General features: G+C 45.1%; 1 protein-coding gene across 1 annotated transcript in view; it reads right to left on the minus strand.

Moving 5' to 3' along the window:
- Positions 1-19326, minus strand: part of FBXW8 (F-box and WD repeat domain containing 8) — a 56014-nt gene that overhangs the window by 33017 nt on the left and 3671 nt on the right. Inside the window, exons 2-4 of the mRNA XM_081338743.1 lie at positions 16687-16791; positions 6517-6681; positions 5621-5709 (exon numbers count right to left, since the gene is read on the minus strand). Coding sequence (XP_081194869.1) covers positions 5621-5709; positions 6517-6681; positions 16687-16791 — 359 coding nt within the window. The remainder of the gene's footprint in view (positions 1-5620; positions 5710-6516; positions 6682-16686; positions 16792-19326) is intronic.

Below are 19326 nucleotides of genomic sequence, written 5' to 3' on the forward strand. Positions count from 1 at the left end.
CCAAACTGCCGACCTTCTGATCGACAAGCTCAGCGTCCTAACCCACTGAGCCACCGCGAGATTTGTCCCATGTTTGGGGCCTAGCAAGGTAATCTAAAATAGTTAACAAGCATTTGACATATATATATATATATATATATATATATATCACCTGGAGCTCCTGAACAAAACACAGGACACAACCCTAAACCCTAAATATACATGCATACTTTACACGGGTACGTGTCCGGATGCGCAGTCACCGGTATCCAAAAAAAAGCTCTTGACACCGGAAGCTGCTACTAAATATAAGGAAATAAATTCATGGGGAAACAATCAACCCTATTTAATGCATTTAAAATTTCTCCCCAGCTTTTGAAAAAGTGGACCCCAGCAAGGCCTTAGCTGAACCGGCACTAAATCTCGAAATCCACCTCAATAGTGATTATTTAAATTGTGTCCAAAGAGAAAGGGGAGCGAGATGTGTTCTACCAGATGCCTTTTAGACCTTCCCTCTCACGGCCATCAAAGGCCAGGCTCTAAAACCCGCAGAGCATTTAAACAAGGAGCAAAACAGCTGAGGCTCAGCCCCACTCAACGGGCCCTTTTAGATTGGCATGTACGTCCTCCAAATTAATATGCAAAAAAGGACCGGCTTGGAGAGAATAGCTGGACCCAAGGCGGAAATTACCATCGGGGATGGGGGGGGGGAAACAGCTGGAGAACTTTCTTTCATCTGTCTCCATTCACCGAGGGGAGGGAGGGATGGAGGGAGGACCGTTTGGGGTCTGAATGAAGGATGGAGGGAGAAGTCTGGATCTGAATGAGGGAGAACAGTAGCAGGGATGGAGGGAGGACAGTCTTGGCCTGAAGAAGGTGTAGGAAGAAAAGTCTTCATCATAGTTCCATCCAAGCCGGGGATAAACAACGTGGAGACTGCTTTGGGAAGAGGGTTACAGTTAATTGCAGCGGAAAGCCAGACAGGGGAGATGGATCCAACAGAAAAAAAAGGACTGACCACACGTGGGTAGTGGGTTTTTATACCCCTAGGACTCTATTGTTTGGAGTTATTCCCGGTTCCTGTTTGAGGCTATTTCCTGTGTGTCCTGAGTCTAGGTGTGCCCTTCTAGGAATCCTGCTGGTTGTGGGTATGTCCCAGCCCCTGCTTTCCTGTGTCTTCCTAAGGTCCTGCCTCCAACCTTGTCTATAGAACTGGTTTTCTGCTTGGGGTGGGGAGGGGGAAGGAGACCTGAGACTATTAAGAAAACTGGGCGTGCTTTCCTAGTTCCTTCAATTTCTTTTTTTAGGAAATGTATTTTTCTGCCTTTTTGATATTTCCTTCTCTGGGGAGCTGACTTCCCTCAAAGGGATGGAGGGAGAATGTTTGGGTCTGAATGAGGGATGGAGGGAGAATGGCCTGGGTTTGAATGAGAAGGGAGAACAGTCTAGGTCTGAACAAGGGAGAGGGGGCAAATAGTCTGGGTCTGAATGGATGGATGGATGGATGGATGGATGGATGGATGGATGGATGGAGGACAGTACGAGGGGTGGAGGGAGAACAGTCTTGGCCTGAACAAGGGATGGAGGGAGAAATCTGGATCTGAATGAAGGAGGGAGGGATGGAAGGAGAGCGGACTGCATCTGAAGGGCCCTCTGCTTTCTAAAGACCCTCTTTGCTTCTTTTCTGACATCGGAGACCTCATTCTGGTGAGAGCCGATGTTTATCGTGAACACTCTGCCCGGCAGTAAGGATGCTTGTTTTTGAGTGTCAGACCTTGGATTGTTTTCATTGGAGACGGTGATGATGTTTGCGGTTACCTCACTCCCCAATCAATGCGGCAGGCACACAACACCCCAGCCTTTTACGGCACCTCTCTCTCTCTCTCTCTCTCTCTCTCTCCCTCTCTCTCCTCTTTCTGATTCTCTCTCTCTCCTCTTTCTGATTCTCTCTCTCTCTCTCTCCTCTTTCTGATTCTCTCTCTCTCTCCTCTTTCTGATTCTCTCTCTCTCTCTCTCTCCTCTTTCTGATTCTCTCTCTCTCTCTCTCCTCTTTCTGATTCTCTCTCTCTCTCTCTCTCTCTCTCTCTCTCTCTCTCTCTCTCTCTCTCTCTCTCTCTCTCTCTCTCTCTCAGTGGCTTAAAGCAACAGGGTCCCTGGTCACGTGGGCCTCTGTTTCAAAACAATACAAGGCCACCTTCTGCCTCCCTGGTCCGTGGGCCCCCCCTCCCCAAACTATAGAAAACGCTGCGAAAATGCGAGGCTTTTCAAGGACACTTTCCCAATCACAAGCAATTAGCGTGAGGCAGGGTTGAAGGGGAGGGGGGGGGGAGAGAGAAAATGTATCTGCAGATTGAAATTTGAGTTGGCTCTTTCATCCCTCCACTTCGGAGCTTAAATTCTCTCTCCTGCCTTCAGCAACTGAGTTTCAGATTACTGAAAAGAATAGCGTCTTTGATCTGTTTCGCTTGAGTTTCTCCACCCACCCCCCAGCTATGTCTAGCCAGAAAATATGTCATCCTTGTTCTTCTTTTTTTTTCCACCCTCCCCTCGCCGTCTCCAATTTTGCTGCAAACAAAAAAGGTAGGCACGAGGCAGCCGACAGGTAAGAATGATCAGGTACGCGTCGAACGGTCTTCTTTTTGCGAGATAACGCCGTGCACAAAATCAGAACCAGAACTTGGGGGCAAGGGACCTACGAAAAGTGAAGCCCTGCCTGCCACTTTAAAAAAAAAAAGTTGTGGTTGGCTTATTCACCAAACCACAATTGGTTGCCACACACACAAAAAGTTAAGTCAGAAGCTGTGACGGACTGGCTATCATGTATGGGTTCAGACATTACACTAAGCCACTGAAAGCTGTATGAAGGCTTAAGGACACATTTGAATTACTCTTAAGCACTGATTAGCAGTTGACTGGAGCTGCGCGGAAAATTCAGACAGAAATAGACCCACGACATGATGGCTTAATGCGGTGTGTGGATCCCGTTTAAGTAGCTTCAACTGTGTTCGGCCTGAGATTTTGAACAGCTGTCGCCTAATCGTAATGGATAATGGGGGTTAGTTAGACCACTAACCTACATGGCAGCTTCATCCGATCCAAGGCAGCTGAAATGTTATTTTAATTGATTAATGGCGTTTTGTGTTATCTACCATTCTCCCGAGGTCTGACTGACTCAAATCTGCATTTGGGCAACTTCAAGATACAAATGATATCATTTGTGTTATGACATCTGGGTGATGACATCATTACATAAGAGGACATTAAGGAGGCCTTTTGCATGATGGCAACATTGCACAGAGAACACGCAACGGAATTTCCTCTGTGGTGGGCAAATACCGCTCAGCCCAAGTCCAGAAAAAACAAGATTGGGCTGCATTTCCACTTTAAAAAAAGAGAGAGAGAGCTCCTGGTATGGACTGGTTTTCTTCAGCAAAGAAAAGAATGACACAATATGTTCCCCACCCTCGATGGCTTTGGTGTGTATCAAGAAAGCAAGGCAGTTAACACTCGTAATGCCCACGAGATCCTAAGCTCTCGTTACGGAATTCTAAAATTAGCCCTGTTGATTCTCGATGCTCAACCACACCGGAGGTGTCACGCCATCGCTCGCTGCTAAAATAATCTCTGATTAGGTCATAAAAAGAGCTTTGTAGGATCAGACCTGCTTCATCCCGCATCCAGCCCGCACAAGAACTTCTGGGAGGGAGAAGACCACAACCGAGAATGGGTCACAAAGAACTTAAACAACCTCTACCGCTGGAAGAATTAAAAAAAGAATGAACAAAAAACACAGTTTTCTTGATTATTACAAGCCGCTGCAGGTTTTATCTTCCAGCCCGCAGTCTGGCACCCTTCAGACCACCAAATGTTAGGCTGCCCACTGCATCCTGGCTTAGCAAATTCCCTAAGGGTAAAATACGACAGGCGACATTTCACCTATTGTCAAATCTGCAACCGTTCGGCTGTATTGTCTCTGAGTGCCCCAGAAATTTTATGGATGCCTTCTGCATACAGGTGGTTCGTAACTGTTAAGGGAATCTGGCTTGGCCCGATCGCGTGATCCCCGGGACACTGTAACCGTCACAAAATAATGAACCAGAATTTTGATCATGTGACCACGGGGGGGGGGGGAGAGGGATGCTGCGGCGGTCGTTAAGTGTGAAAAACGGTCCTACGTCACTTTTTTGCCGTGCTGTTAAAACTTTGAACGGTCGTGGCTACCTCGAGGAGTACCTCCGCCTTAACAATGTCCACCTGGTCCACCTCAACTTAGCTTTTCACACGACGTCGTCAATTTCCCACGTTTTATCCCGAAAGAAACAAACGGGCTACTTTCTGAATTTATTTCAAGTGGCCTCCTTCCCCGGTGTCACTCACGGAATCTGGTGCCGGCAGGGGATTTGAAAAAAGAAGGGGGGCGGGGCGGAGGGGGGAAACACACACACACACACACACACACACACCCAAGACAATTGACTCTAATTCTTCTCCACAAAAATGCATCGTTAAAATGAAGTGTTGCTCTTAAACGCCATACGTTGATTTATGAGAGGCCCGAGAGCCAGTTTCACAGCCCCCAATGACATCATCCCCTTCTCTTCTCTGCCTGGTGTTGTGACTTCGGGACTGTGAAGCTGCAAAAGAGGTGGGAGGCTTCTCCCCCACCCCACCACCCCCACCTTTAAACACACCGCCGCGTACAGCCCCCACCAGGGTTTGGAGTAAGAAGATTAGCGGTTATCCTGGGGGATCCATTCTTGAAATTCCCTACTGTTTTTAGCGCAGAAACAAAGCTAATGAGGTTCATGACATGGAGAGGCCGAAAAAGAAATAACCCTTTTAAACCCTGCATTGCAGATAAAGCCCGGGTGGTGATAAATAGAAATGATGGCCCATTACAGGAGAGCTGAAATCTCTCAATGACTCAGAAAATGCAGCACAAGGGAGATATTTAGAACTACGATGCCAGCGCCTGTTTCGGGCATTAAAAACCGTTTTGCTGTTAACGGCTTTCACAGCAGAATCATTTCTACTTAAAAGCCAGGGCAATAAGTTTGTCTCTACTATATATTTTATACATATATTTTAATGGCCGGGGATAAAACAACCAGAATTATTATGACTCCCGTCCAGCAGTATGCAATGGAGCCACGGCAGGAAATTTCATGTGCCAGTGAATTAACTTCAGAATTATTATTATAATAATTATTTGGCAGGCTCCTTTAAATTTGCAAATAGGTGCCAAAGGGGGGAGGGGGAAGGGAATGCCAAATTCCTAAAGCATGAATAGCATACAATGAACCTGACTATCTAGCTCACTGTTTTTCCGCCCCTGGCAACTCGAAACCGTTTGGACTTCAATTCCCGGAGGGGATTCTGGGAGTTGCAGTCCACACATCTTCAAGTTGCCAAGGTCGGAAAACATTAAGCTAGTGATCTATCAGGAGCTAAATCAAATGCTACCCATCGGTTTCCATGAGTTGTAAGATTCCCTATGTTCACTCTTGAGGTTTGTTTTTTTTTAAAAAAAAAACTGTCATTATATCATAAGCCACCGTAACTCTTGGTTTAAATGCGAAGTAATTCCTTTCAGGCAGGAGAAGAATCTAGCTGCACAAAGCGTTCTTGGTCCCAGACTCACCCTGCAATGACTACTCCGTTGCATGAATGCACATCACACAGAATGTTCCCGACTTCGTGCTGCAACTGGCTCATAGCCCCGACACGGTTCTGCAGAGCAAGACAAGGAAAAGCCATGGGTTTGGTCTAGTAGTCCCTCAAAAATCTCCACCCCACCCCACCCCACCCCACGAACTGTGGTTTTTGACATTCAAGTGGTATTACAGCATCTCGACTCTGACTCCGAGTTTGGTAAAATGAGGAACCAGATTGTTGGGGGCAAAAGGATGACTCTGTAAACCGCTTAGAGAGGGCTATAAAGCACTGTGAAGCGGTATATAAATCTAAGTGCTACTGCTATTCTATTCTATTCTCTATAAAGATTCTATTCTATTCTATTCTATTCTATTCTATTCTATTCTATTCTATTGCAATGGTGGCGCAGTGGTTAGAATGCAGTATTGCAGGCTAATTCTGCCGACTGCCAGCAGTTCGTTCCTGACCGGCTCAAGGCTGACTCAGCCTTCCATCCTTCCGAGGTCGGTAAAATGAGGACCCAGATTGTTGGGGGGCAAATAGGCTGACTCTGTAAACCGCTTAGAGAGGGCTGTAAAACACTATGAAGCGGTATATAAGTGCTATTGCTAGTGCTATCGAGCATAGAATCACAGGCCTGGAAAGGATCTCGGAGGTCTCTTGTCCAACTCCCTGTTCAAGGCAAGAGAAAAACAATCCCAGTCAAATGGTTGTCCAATCTATTTTTGGAAACTTCCACCGATGGAGCACCCACAAGTCTGGGGAGCAAGCTGTTCCACGGATTGTTCTCACCGTCAGGCAATTTCTCCTTATTTCTAGGTTGGACCTCTCTTGAACAAGGCTGAATAGTATTGTCTCAAATGAGAAGTTGTTTTCCCTTACTTTCCAGTTGGTTCGCAAAGTCTTCTCCTTTTGCCGACATTCTCGGAGGGTCTGTTTCCAACAGGGGAAGTCTGAGACTTGACTGTCGGGCAGATAACCTTCCTGTTGACAAAGCCGGTACCACAGGACTTGGTCTTCAGCCAGTATCTTCCACGTTCGGCTCACCTAAAAGTGGGACAAATGCTCATTGCTGAGAATTCTCTCTGAAACCAGAGGGAGGGGGAGGGGAAAAAAACCACGATGCTCTCAGTGACCATGGTGTGCGTCACCTCAAAAGAAGACCTGCGTTAATATTAAAACAGGATTTAGAAAAAATTCTTAAATGTATGTGACCTAGTTGGGTAATGAAATGTCTCCGGGAAAACAATCAAGCACAGAGAGCACTAAGGACCCCTCATTTCCACACTGAGCTACAAATATTCTCCTTTATTGCTAAAAGATAAATGGCATGGCCAAGTCTAGGAATCTACTGTATTTTCCGGCGTATAAGACGACTGAGCAGGGGGATGGACTAGAAGACCTCTAAGGTCCCTTCCAGATTCTATTCTATTCTATTGTATTCTATTGAATTCTATTGTATTCTATTCTACTCTACAATCTGTCTATTCTATTCTACTCTATTCTATTCTACAATCTGTCTATTCTATTCTATTCTATTCTATTCTATTCTATTCTATTCTTCTATTCTACTCTTCTACAATCTGTCTATTCTATTCTATTCTATTCTATTCTATTCTATTCTATTCTATTCTATTCTATTCTATTCTATTCTATTCTACAATCTGTCTATTCTATTCTATTCTATTCTATTCTACTCTACTCTACTCTACTCTACTCTACTCTACTCTACTCTACTCTACTCTATTCAAGGCTCAACTTTATTTACTCAAGGAATTCACACTGAAGACACCCACATCTCACTGAATGCTTAAATTCCAATTTGTTTATATTTTAAAGGCAGACTAGCAGGGCGGGGGGAAAAACATCTCGGGGAAACTAATTTCCAAACAGCTCCAAAATGAGCAAGCTACTGCTGAAAAACTCTGCAGAAGAAGAGCACTGAAACACAAGCCCGGAAGTGTTTTTTCCTACTTTTCTCAAAAAATAACCATGCAAATAATGAAGCGATGTAAACACAGCGAAGCCCAGCGCCAGGGGCAGAGACGGGCAAGTCTGGAGAGTGACACTCAAAAGGCTGGAGATTGGTTGCCTCTAGTTACAAAGACGGAAAAGCCGAGATGTGAAGTGTTGCTATGAAAATCTCGGGTATGCAAACGAAGCGAGCAAGGCGTCCTTCCCACACAATGGCTCAGTCTACGTTTAGGGCCTAATGAGATAGCAATGTGAAACAGACTTCAGCCTGCAGGTAAAACATGACATTTTTAATCTCTCACAATAATTACATCCTTGTATTGGGGGGGGGGGAGAGAGAGAGACAGAGACAGAGAGAGAGGGAAGGAGAGAAACAGGAGAAAGAAAGAAAGAAAAAGAGAGAGAAAAGAAAGAGATAGAAGGAAAGAGATAAAGAGGAGAGAAACAAAGAGAGAGAAAAGGAGATAGAAGGAAAGAGAAAGAAAAAGGAAAAAGGGGAAAGAAAAAGAGAAAAGAGATAGTAGGAAAGAGAAAAAAGAAAGAGAAATAGAGGAGAGAAAGAGAAAGATAGAAGGAAAGAGAAAGAGGAGAGAAACAGGAGAAAAAGAGAGAAAAGAGAGAAAGATAGAAGGAAAGAGAAAGAGAGAAATAGGAGAGAGAACGAAAAAGAGAGAGAAGAGAAAGATAGAAGGAAAGAGAAAGAAAAAGAGGAGAGAAACAGGAGAGAGAAAGAGAGAGAGAGAGAGAGAGAGAGAATTTTCCTTGCAAATAAGAAATGAGCACATGAGGGAAAAGATGCTGGCCCAACAGGTCCTGGCTGGACAAATGTACAGGTAGTCCTCCAATTACATCTGTAACGGAGCCTGGAAGTCCTAACGGTCATAAAACAGGTCGCTGATGCAACCGATCTGACTTGACAACATTTTTTTTTTGCAGCGGTTGTTAAGCAAGTGCAGCGGTTGCGTGAGCCCGTTGTTTGCTACGGATGTCGTTTGGCCGAAAACTGGAAACAAGTACCGGTTTTCGGCAAAACCGACATAAAACGCAGTCACGATTGCGGGATGCGGCAAACGGCTGTCAATCAGGCTGTGTGGCCTAAGTGTGGTCATGTGACCACGGGGGGGGGGGGAGGTGACCAGTCAAATACTATCCTTGATGGTCTCCCTTCCACGTATGACAGGTAGTCCTTGACTTATAACTATTCGTTTAGTAAGTCTTCCAAGTTACAAGGGCACGGGGGAAAAAAGGGACTTACGAGCGGTTTTCACACTCACGGCCTCTGTGGCATCCCTGGAGGTTGCGTGATCAAGCTTGGCGACTGGCAGGCATTTGTGACGGTCGCGGTATCCAGGGGTCCCGTGATCCCCTTCGGCGACGTGTCCGGCGAGCAAAGTCAAAGGGGAAATTCGCTTTGCAACCGTCTTAACGGACTTAGCCTCTGCAGTGATTCATTTAACAACTGCGGACAGAAAGCTTGCAAAACGGGGCAAAACTCACTCAAGAGCTGTCTCGCTTAGCAACAGAGATTTTGGAGGACTACGCTGAGAATTAGCCAGGTCCTCAGCTCTGACCTGCTTTAGCTCTTTCCGCTGATTTTTTTTTCCCCCTGTACAAGCATATCCAATTCTCAAAGACTGCCTAGACAAGGCCCTGAAGTTTCCCTTGGTAAAATTTTCAGAAGTGGCTTGCCATTGCCTCCTTCACAGGGCTGAGACACAGCGACTGGCCCAAGGTCAGCCCGTCGCCTCCGGCCTAAGGTAGGACTAGAACTCACAGTCTCCCAGTTTGTAGTCTTGACGGTTTAACCACGACACCAAACGGTCTTCTCAAACGTAGCTTTCCCACTAAGAGAAAGCTTAGGGGTTGGGGTTTTAACATGGTTTTTAATTATTGTATATATCGGGCATAATATTTAATTGTTTTTTAACTTTTGTATTTTGTCTTTTAATACTTATTGCCCTGTACACCGCCCTGAGTCCTTCGGGAGAAGGGCGGTATAAAAATTTAATAAATATAAATTTAATAAATATAAATATAAGAGGAAAAAAAGAGCCCTCCGTTCCATCTCGCTTCCCTGTCGCAGGGGCTGTGGTTCTACTTTAGCCCCAAAACCAGTTCTGCAAGCTGGACCTTCATGAAAACCCCAGCCCTTGTGCCCATTTCCCCCCCCCTCTTTTCACCACCACCACGTTTCCCCCCCCCCCCAGAAGTAAACTGTTCCACGCTGCCCGTGCTCTTAGTTGTGGGCCACCGAGGCGTTTTGAAGGATTGCGGCCTGCCGTAGGCCAAGAGGCAGCTGCTTGGCAGGAGTAAAATTACTCCGAGTTGTTTAAAAGGAAAAAACACGTTCGCGCTCAGCTTCGGCGGGGAGGTTCTTTTCGCTGATTTGTGAACTCAGTGGGTAAACGGAAAGGATTGGCCAACCGCGGCTAGTTCGAAACTTAAGGATGGGGCAACGCAGAAGAAGGGAGAAATCTTTTGAAGTCACTTCTTTTTTCTGGGGGGGGGGTGGGAAATTGAAGTGAAGGAAGCGCTTTTCAGAAACACCGTAAAAAAAAAAAGGCCAGGTCACGGAAGGGACGAGTAAAACAAGGATAGTTTATTCCCCGCTGTGATTTTAATCAGGTTACTTCTAGCCCTGCGGGCTTATCAGGCTGAAATTTCTAAGGACGCCTCCAAGTTGAAATGGGCCATTAACGCGGCACAGCCGAGCCGATGAGTAGCAGCTGCAAAAAAGACAGCCCTAATGGAAAGTGTCTTAAGCACTTTATACACTACCGTGAGCGGCTCCATTTAACACCCGCGCCCGCATGCCTTTGGCGCCAACCCAAACCCGGGACCGTGGCTGGAGGCGACAACAGGTGAGCAGCTCAGGGCCAAAAGACCTGAAAAAGCGCCCCCCCTTGGCTATTATTAGTGTTTTCGTCTCTTAGCAGTTTTGTGATGGAAAGACCAAGGAAGGCTTAACCAAGCCTTAGTAAGGCCACACCTGGATTGCTGCAGCCAGTTTTGGTCACCATACCACCAAACAGATGTTGAGAGTTTGGAAAAAAGATTCAGAGAAGAGCAACTGAGATGATCCAAGGCCTGGAGACCAAAACATACGAAGAACGGCTGCGGGACTTGGGTTTGGCCAGTCTAAAGAAAAGAATAAACGGGGGAGAAATGATAGCAGTTATTCCAGTATCTGAGGGGCTGCCACAAAGTTGTTCACCAAAGCACCAGAGGGAAGGATGAGAAACAACGGATGGAAACTCATCAAGGAGAGAAGCAACTTGGAATTAAGGAGAAACTTCCCGACAGCGAGGACAATCAACCAGTGGAACAGCTTTGCCTCCAGAAATCGTGGGCGCTCCCTCGCTGGAGATTTTTAACAAGAGACTAGACATTCACCTGTCTGAGATGGTATAGGTTCTCCTGCTTGATCAGGGGGCTGGACTAGAAGACCTCCAAGGTCCCTCCCAGCTCTATTCTATTTTAAGATGCTCAGAACAAGTGGGAGGGGAGGGAGGGCGGTTGGGAGAATGGGGATCAAATGGGGGAAAAAAAAGTTGTCGTTTCTCCAAGCTTCTGCATCAGCTGCCCACCCTGAACGGAGCCAAGGCTGCAGAGACAAGAATCCAGATGACCGCTACAGGAGAGCAATCAGGTGGAAATGGTCCCTGATTTAGGACCATTTCTTTAGCGGCTGTTCAAAGTTCCGACAACACTGGGGAAAAAGTGCTCACGACTGCTCCACACACTGACAACCAAGGCGGCGTCCCCCAAGTCACCATTCAGGCCCTTGTCAACCCCCATGTATTTACGCCCGTTGCAGCATCTGGTGGTTACGTGACCGCCATTTGCTTCCGGCTTCCGACAAGCAAAATCAATGGGGGAAGCTGGATTTGCTTCGTGACCACCTGTTTCACTTAACAACGGCCTAACAGCCGTGGCAGAAAAGGTCGTAACATCAAGGACGACTCATTGAACAACTGCTTTCCTTAGTGAGGGAAATTCTGATTCCAAATGAGGCCGTTACGGAGAGGACTTTACCTGTAACGTAATCCTCGCTCGTTAATTGGCACGGAATTTGGGTTCTCTGGCTCTGACACAAAAGGGGAATTTTACTTAATATAAACCAGGCAGAAATACGACAGCCCGCTGGCAGGACAGGACCGAGGAAGGCACATTCAGACCTGGCTTCGTGAATTATTATACTCTTACAAAATCTTCCCAAAGAGGCGTCTCTTTGATGAATGCCAATCTGGAGCCGCAAAATCGTTCGCGGGCTCCAGATTGCTATTTTTAATCCAAGCCTTGTTATCGATCTTATCCTACCTACGGCTAGGAGACGCAACTTCAGAAAGTCCCAATGAAGGAACCACAAAAGAGATCTCTCGTCTCATCTGAGAAACCCTCCGGTCTCCGATTCAGCACGGAGATTTTGAATTGCGTTCAAGAAAGACACGTTCTTCGAATAGGTGAGCTTGTAACTTCTAACACAATAGAAGGAGTTTGGGGTTGTGGGTTTTTTGCCCTTCGTGACAACAAAGATGTAGCTTAAAAGGGGATCGACGCTGGCAGGGAAGGCAGAGTTTGTCATTTCTCTTTTGTGTGACAATCAGAGTTCAATTCTGCAGACTTTGAAGGAGGGAGTTATTTTTTCTCTATCTTTCTCTCCCGTTTCTCTCTCTCTTTCTTTCTCCTGTTTCTTTCTCTCTCTCTCTCTCTCTCCTGTTTCTCTCTCTTTCTTTCTTTCTCTCCATTTCTTTTTCTTTCTCGTTTCTTTCTCTCTCTCGTTTTTCTCTCTCCTCTTTGTTTCTCTCTCTCCTTTCTCTCCCTTCTTCTTTCTCCTGTTTCTTTCTCTCTCTCTCCTTTCTGTTTCTCTCTTTTCTTTTTCTTTCTCTCCCATTTCTCTCTTTCTTTCTCCTGTTTCTTTCTCTCTTTGTTTCTCTTTCTTTTTCTTTCCCGTTTCTCTCTCTCTTTCTGTTTCTTTCTCTCTCTCTCCTTTCTGTTTCTCTCTCTCTTTCTTCCTCCTTTCTCTCTGTCTCCTTTCTCCTGTTTCTCTCTCTCTCTCTCTTTCTCTCCGTTTCTCTCTCTCTTTCTTTCTCCTGTTTCTCTCTCCCTTCTTGTTCTCTTTCTCCTGTCTTTCTCTCTCTCTCCTGTTTCTCTCTTCTTTCTCTTTTTCTTTCTCTCCCATTTCTCTCTTTCTTTCTCGTTTCTTTCTCTCTCTTTTTCTTTCTCTTTTTCTTTCTCTCCCATTTCTCTTTCTTTGTTTCTCTCTCTCTCTGTCTCCTTTCTCCTGTTTCTCTCTCTCTCTCTCTCTCTCTCTCTCTCTCTCTCTCTCTCTCTCTCTCTCTCTCTCTCTCCTTTCTCTCTCTCTCTCTTTTTGCTACCAGTCAGCTACCACTTTGGCAGCCATCCAAGCTTGAAAACTCTCTCTCCGGGGACTCCTCTGCTAAGCTAACCAGTCCCATTAACTAGCAGAGTTTTATGAATTCTGCCACCGACCTCTTTTTTAAAAAAAAAATAAACTAAAACTGAAAATCCATGACAAAGGCAATGAAAAGACAGCAGGGCGTTCCATTTAGCTGAAGAACTCTTGCCGTCGTTCAAAAATCAAAAGCACCAAGAGAAAAATGAAGGGGGAAAAAAAAACGGCCTTCGTCTTTACGGCTTTGCTTTTTGCTTGGATCACTTTGGGCTAAAAGCCTGGGCTTACCTCATCTCACTTCAAACGCCTGGCAAAACTCTCGAACTTTGCTTAGCCCTCCCCTCACGCCCAAACTATCCAGGGACTGCTTCTGCTGACATTGTCCTTGTTGTATACGATAAAGCCATTTATAAAAGAAACACCTGAATAATAAGGGGAAAAAAAGTTTTGGGAAACTGAGGAGGTTGATAGAGGCACGGCTATCCTGTAAAAGATGACCGGTGCTGTAAGGAAAAAATTCTCAATCTACGGAAACAGAAACCCAAAGCTATTGGGGGGGGGGGGGGGAGAGAAACCTTTTTAATCACGTTTTCCCTCCTTATTTCGTCACACGCTTTTACCCTCATTTTAGAATTTATATTTGGAGTGACCCAGGCAAATCTTCTGGGATCTTTGTATCAACATTATTATTATTATTTTCCTCAGAAAAAGACACATTGAGGATTGTTGCAGTCAGAAAAAGACACATTTAGGATTGTTACACATTTAGAACCGTGACGCTTCTTGTCAATGTGTGTGTAACATTGGTATCCAAGTCAGCAGCGTTACCTTAAAATGTTGAAATATATACAATAACATCCCTTGGTGGGTTTCACAGATATGTCAACAAACAAACAACAAACACTGTAATTGATTTAATTGTGAATCGACTGCAGGATGTGACTACCAAAAAGGCAAACGCCGCTGTGGACTGCATCAGGAGAAGGTTAATTTCCCAGTCAAAGGCACCAAAATGCCCAATTTATTCAGTATTGATCAGTCGCCACCTAAAGTATTGCCTCAAGTTCAGGATATTTATCAAGGAATTTAAAGATGATCTTGGGGAAAACATAAAAGAAGGGTTAAGGAGGGCTTGGAGAAGCGATCCCGTGGTAGAATAGAATAGAATAACAGAAAGAATAGAAATAGAAATAGAAATAGAAATAGAAATAGAAATGGAAATGGAAATGGAAATGGAAATGGGAATAGAATAGAATAGAATAGAATAGAATAGAATAGAATAGAATAGAATAGAACAGAACGGAACGGAACGGAACGGAACGGAACGGAACGGAACGGAATGGAATGGAATGGAATGGAATGGAATGGAATGGAATGGAATGGAATGGAATGGAATGGAATGGAATAGAATAGAATTATGGAATAGAAATAGAATAGAATAGAATAGAATAGAATAGAATAGAATAGAATAGAATAGAATAGAATAGAATAGAATAGAATAGAATAGAATAGAACAGAACAGAACAGAACAGAACAGAATAGAATAGAATGGAATGGAATGGAATGGAATGGAATGGAATGGAATGGAATGGAATGGAATGGAATGGAATGGAATAGAATAGAATTATGGAATAGAATAGAATAGAATAGAATAGAATAGAATAGAATAGAATAGAATAGAATAGAATAACAGAAAGAGTGGAATGGAATGTAATGGAATAGAACAGGATAACAGAATTGGAAGGGACCTTGAAGGTCTTCTAGTCCAACCCCCCTGCTTAGTGTAGGGATTGAAGCAAGGATGAGAAAGAAACTCAAAATAAACAAGTTCCCTTGCTATTCTTTAGTGTAAGAGGAATCAGAGAAGAACTTGGACGGGCTTTCAAGATTCTATCATTGCACCTACACAAACAAGACAGCACAACTGGAATCCCTCCTACGCCTGTTCTTTGACCCTAGCCTACCTTGAAGAGCTGACATCACCTCAAGAGCGTGTCCGAGTGTCTCCCTGATCCATCTTCCACCACAAAAAATCAAGGCACAGTTGTTCTGAATTTCCCCCCCCACACACACACTTTTCAATCTCTGGATTGCTGTTTCTCCAAGTTTAGCAACTTTTAAGACGTCAACTCCCAGCATGCTGATTGGGGAATTCTGAGATTTGATGTCCATGGAGCTTGAAACTGCCAGAGTTGAGAAACACTACTGTGGATCATCACACTTCCAAGTCCCTCTTTTGTGGTTCTTTCAGACCTTCTCCAAGCTCACCACTAAGTTCTTTTACAGGGCCATGTTTTACAATGAATACAGACCCGTTTGGAACAGATTGGTAAACCTGAGGATGACCAAGGAACTGGAACGTAGGCCCCGATGGAAGAGATCCAGAGGATTTGGCGTGTTTATACTTTTAAGACAGGGCCTCAAACGTGGGCTGCTGGTTTTCCAGCCAACCAGCCCAACATCTTAACCGCTGAGCACTGTGCCACCCAAGATGTTGGGCTTATCCACTGGAAAGCTGGCAGCCGAGGTTTGAGATCCGAGCGCGATGCGATGGGGTGAGCTCCCGTTACTTGCTCCAGCTCCTGCAAAAGCGAGTAGATAAACAGGTACCACTTCAATGGGAAGGTAACAGCGCTGCGCGACATCACGCTGGCCACATGACCGTGTAAACCTCTTTGGACAGTGCTGGCTTAATGGCCTTGAATGGAGATGAGCACCGCCCCCTAATATCGGCAACCCCTAGCAGAAAAAAAGCAGCCAGGACGCCTATAGTTGAAGACAAACTCGGGTGAGGTGGGCAGGAATCGCTCACCGTCCCAGACACCAGAATAACAGTGACAGGAAAAGCATTTCTGGCTTGAACGTTAGGAAAACCTCCTTAGCGATAAAAAGCCTTTGACAGAAGATCCAATTTCCCTTCACTGGGTGTTTTTAAAGTTGAACGTCCTCCTAGCAGGAATACTTCAGCCTAGAAAGCTGGCACCGGGCGTGCAATGGAACAGTGGTGACCTTTTCCAATTATTTCATTCCCTAACGTGCACTACCAATGCTAAGCCAGTCAAGGTAAAAGTGCAGAATTCCTGCACACGTGTGAGAGAACTTTTTCGCCTAATTTCGGTTTATCTTGGGAAAGAGAGGTGGGTTAAAAAAAAAAAAGAAACACCTCAGGGTGCCTCCGGTCAGAGAATGCCGGCTGGTGGCCCCCAGGGGGAGGGCCTTCTCTGTGGGCGCCCCGGCTTTATGGAACCAACTGCCGGTTGAGCTCCGGACGGCACCGGATCTTCGCTCCTTCCGGCGCGGGTTAAAGACCCATTTATTCGAACAAGCTGGCCTGGCCTGATGGGGGAACGTTAGGGTTTTAATGGGTTTTATATTCTGATTGTTTTAATTGGGCAATTATTTAATCCTTTTTTAACTTTTGTATTTCTATTTATATGCCCTGTTCACCGCCCTGAGTCCTTCGGGAGAAGGGCGGTATAAAAATTTAATAAATAATAATAATAATAAGGCTTAAAAAAAAAAAGTCAAACGCAGCTACAGCTCCAAATTCTAACTGAAGGCCTTCTCTGTCCCAAAAGTGTCGAAGTATCATCGCTCGCTTGTGTGGCTTTCTCCTTCCCATTATGTCTTGCTGATTTCTGTCATCAGAAGCAGATCCTTACCTGAGCGCACCTTCCCAACTCCAGCCTTCCGAGGGACTGAAATATTTTTAATGCCAATTCGTAAGGCAACTGCACGTCGAAAAAGGGAACTTCGTTGATTTCATTCTGAAAAGAGGCAAAGGAAAAGGAAAGAGAGGTTTTATTTCATGGCTTGCAAAATGACTCTCTCCTGACAATGGGAACGATGATGGCTAAGTTGGGGTTATCTAGTGGGGATGGGTGTGTGTGTGTGTGTGACATGATTCTAGTGTTACACTATCTGAGGGTTACAACAAAGAAGATGGGGTCAAGCTACTCTCCGAAGCATCGGAAGGCAATGGATGGAAGCAACGGATGGAAACTCGTCAAGGAGAGAAGCAACCTAGAAATAAAGAGAAACTTCCTGACAGTGAAAACAATCAACCAGTGGAACGACTTGCCTTCAGACGTTGTGGGTGCTCCAACCTGGAGCTTTTCAAGAAGAGATTGGACAACCACTTGTCCGAAATGGTCTAGGGCAGTGATGGTGAACCTTTTAGAGACCGAGTGCCCATCCTGCGACCCAAAACCCACTTATTTATCACAAAGTGCCAACACGGCAATTTATTTATTTATTTATTTTTGGGACTTATATGCCGCCCTATCTCCCGAAGGACTCAGGGCGGCTAACAACAATAAAAAACAACAATACAAAAATTAAAAAAGAATTAAATAACAGCCCCAAAATAAATTAACTACACAGTTAAAAATTAAAACATATTTAAAAACCCATCATCAATCCAGGTCAGCCTGATGGAAGAAAAATGTTTTGAGGTCGCGGCGAAAGGACCGGAGGTCCGGGGCCATCTGAAGCTCAAGGGGGAGTTGGTTCCAAAGGGCTGGTGCTCCCACAGAGAAGGCCCTCCCCCTGGGGGTCGCCAGCCGACATTGTCTGGCCGACGGCACCCTGAGGAGGCCCTCTCTGTGTGAGCGCACCGGGCGATGGGAAGTCGTCCCCGGTAGCAGACGGTCCTGCAAATATCCCGGGCCTAAGCCATGTAGGGCTTTAAAGGTAAGTACCAGCACCTTAAATCTTAAAATTTAAATTTAACCTGAATACTGAGGTTTTAGGGTTAGGGTTTCCTGCCTGAGCAGGGGGTTGGACTAGAAGATCTCCAAGGTCCCTTCCACCTTTGTTATTCTGTTAAAAAGACCCTCCACCTCAAGATGACCCTTTTTCATGAGCCAGCCCATTCTATTTACTTACACTCCCAATTCTCATTGCTCTGACATATTCGGCTGTAACGCCATCTCAAATTATAGCAGCTTGTTTCATCGTTGACATCTAACCCGGCGCGATTATAACTTTAGAGAATTTGTTGTATTTTAACAGACGCAACCGTCTGTTCAGTGGCAACTGCACTGATAAAAGTGGCTTACGATTTTCACACTGATGACTGTTGCAGCCATTCCCAGGATCACGTGATCCCTTTTTGCGACCTCTTGACAAGCCAAGTCAAGGGGCAAAGCAGATCCGCTCAATAACCGTGCTACTAATTTAACAACTGCAGCGATTCCGTTAACAACTGCAGCGGGAAAGGTCATAAAATGTGACACAAGGTACTTAACAAGCGTCTTGCTTAGCAGAAGGAACTTTGGGCTGAACTGTGATCCCAGGCTGAGGACCACTTGCACCAGGTTTTGCAAAAGGCTTGGTCTGCAAAGGGGGTAAAGGGGAACGACAAAATTAAACAAACGTAACTTTTCTGTTCGGCTACTCGTAGGTAACAGAAATTGAGGCACGTGAAATGAGTTTCCCAGAAAAACAGAACAATTTCAGTGGCTTTAAAACTGGGTAAAATCTAGCAGAACAATTTAACTGTATGTGCTGCATGAACATCTCAATCCATTTTTTTCCAACATCCACAAGTTGCTGAAATATTTATTAAAGGGGGGAGAATCAATAAAGTGCATTTAGGCTCCCGAGGGCTGTCGGACTTTTCAAAAAGTGATTCACCTCAGAGGGGGAAGATTTAACCTCAAATGTCCTCTCTGAGACCACAAGGAAACTTTTAACAGCTTCTGGAATCAGGGCTTCAAAGTTAGCAAGGATTTGGCCTATAAAGAATGTTTCTAAGCAAGCCTTTTTCTTCTGGATTTTTAAGACTGGAATAAGACTGAGACCAAAGTCCTCGACTTACGACTACAATCTGAGCCCCAAATTTCTTTTCCTAAGCAAGGCAGTTCAGCGAGTTTTGCCCAGTGGTGGGATTCAAATAGGGGAACAACCGGTTCTCTGTGTGGATGCCGCTTCCAGAAGTCCATTCTGGGCCTGGGCGACAAAAAAAACAATAGCTACCAGTTCTGCCGAAGTGGTGCGAAACCGGCTGAATCCCACTACTGGTTTTGCCCCATTTTAGGACCTTTCTTAGCAGTTTTTAAGTGAATGACTGCAGCTGTTCAATTAGTAACCCAGCTGTGAATTGAATCTGGCTTCCCCCATTGACTTCCCTTATCAGGTCACAAAAGGGGATTACATGACCCCAGGACAGGGCAACCGTCATAAACACATGCCGAATTCTGACCAGGTGGCCATGGGATGCTGCAATGGTGTGTGTGAAAAACGGTCACATGTTACTCTTTTTTCGGCACGGTTGTAACTTTGAATGCTTGTAAGTCAAG

Source organism: Vipera berus (assembly GCF_964194415.1).
Source record: "Vipera berus genome assembly, chromosome: 14".
Lineage (NCBI taxonomy): Eukaryota > Metazoa > Chordata > Lepidosauria > Squamata > Viperidae > Vipera > Vipera berus.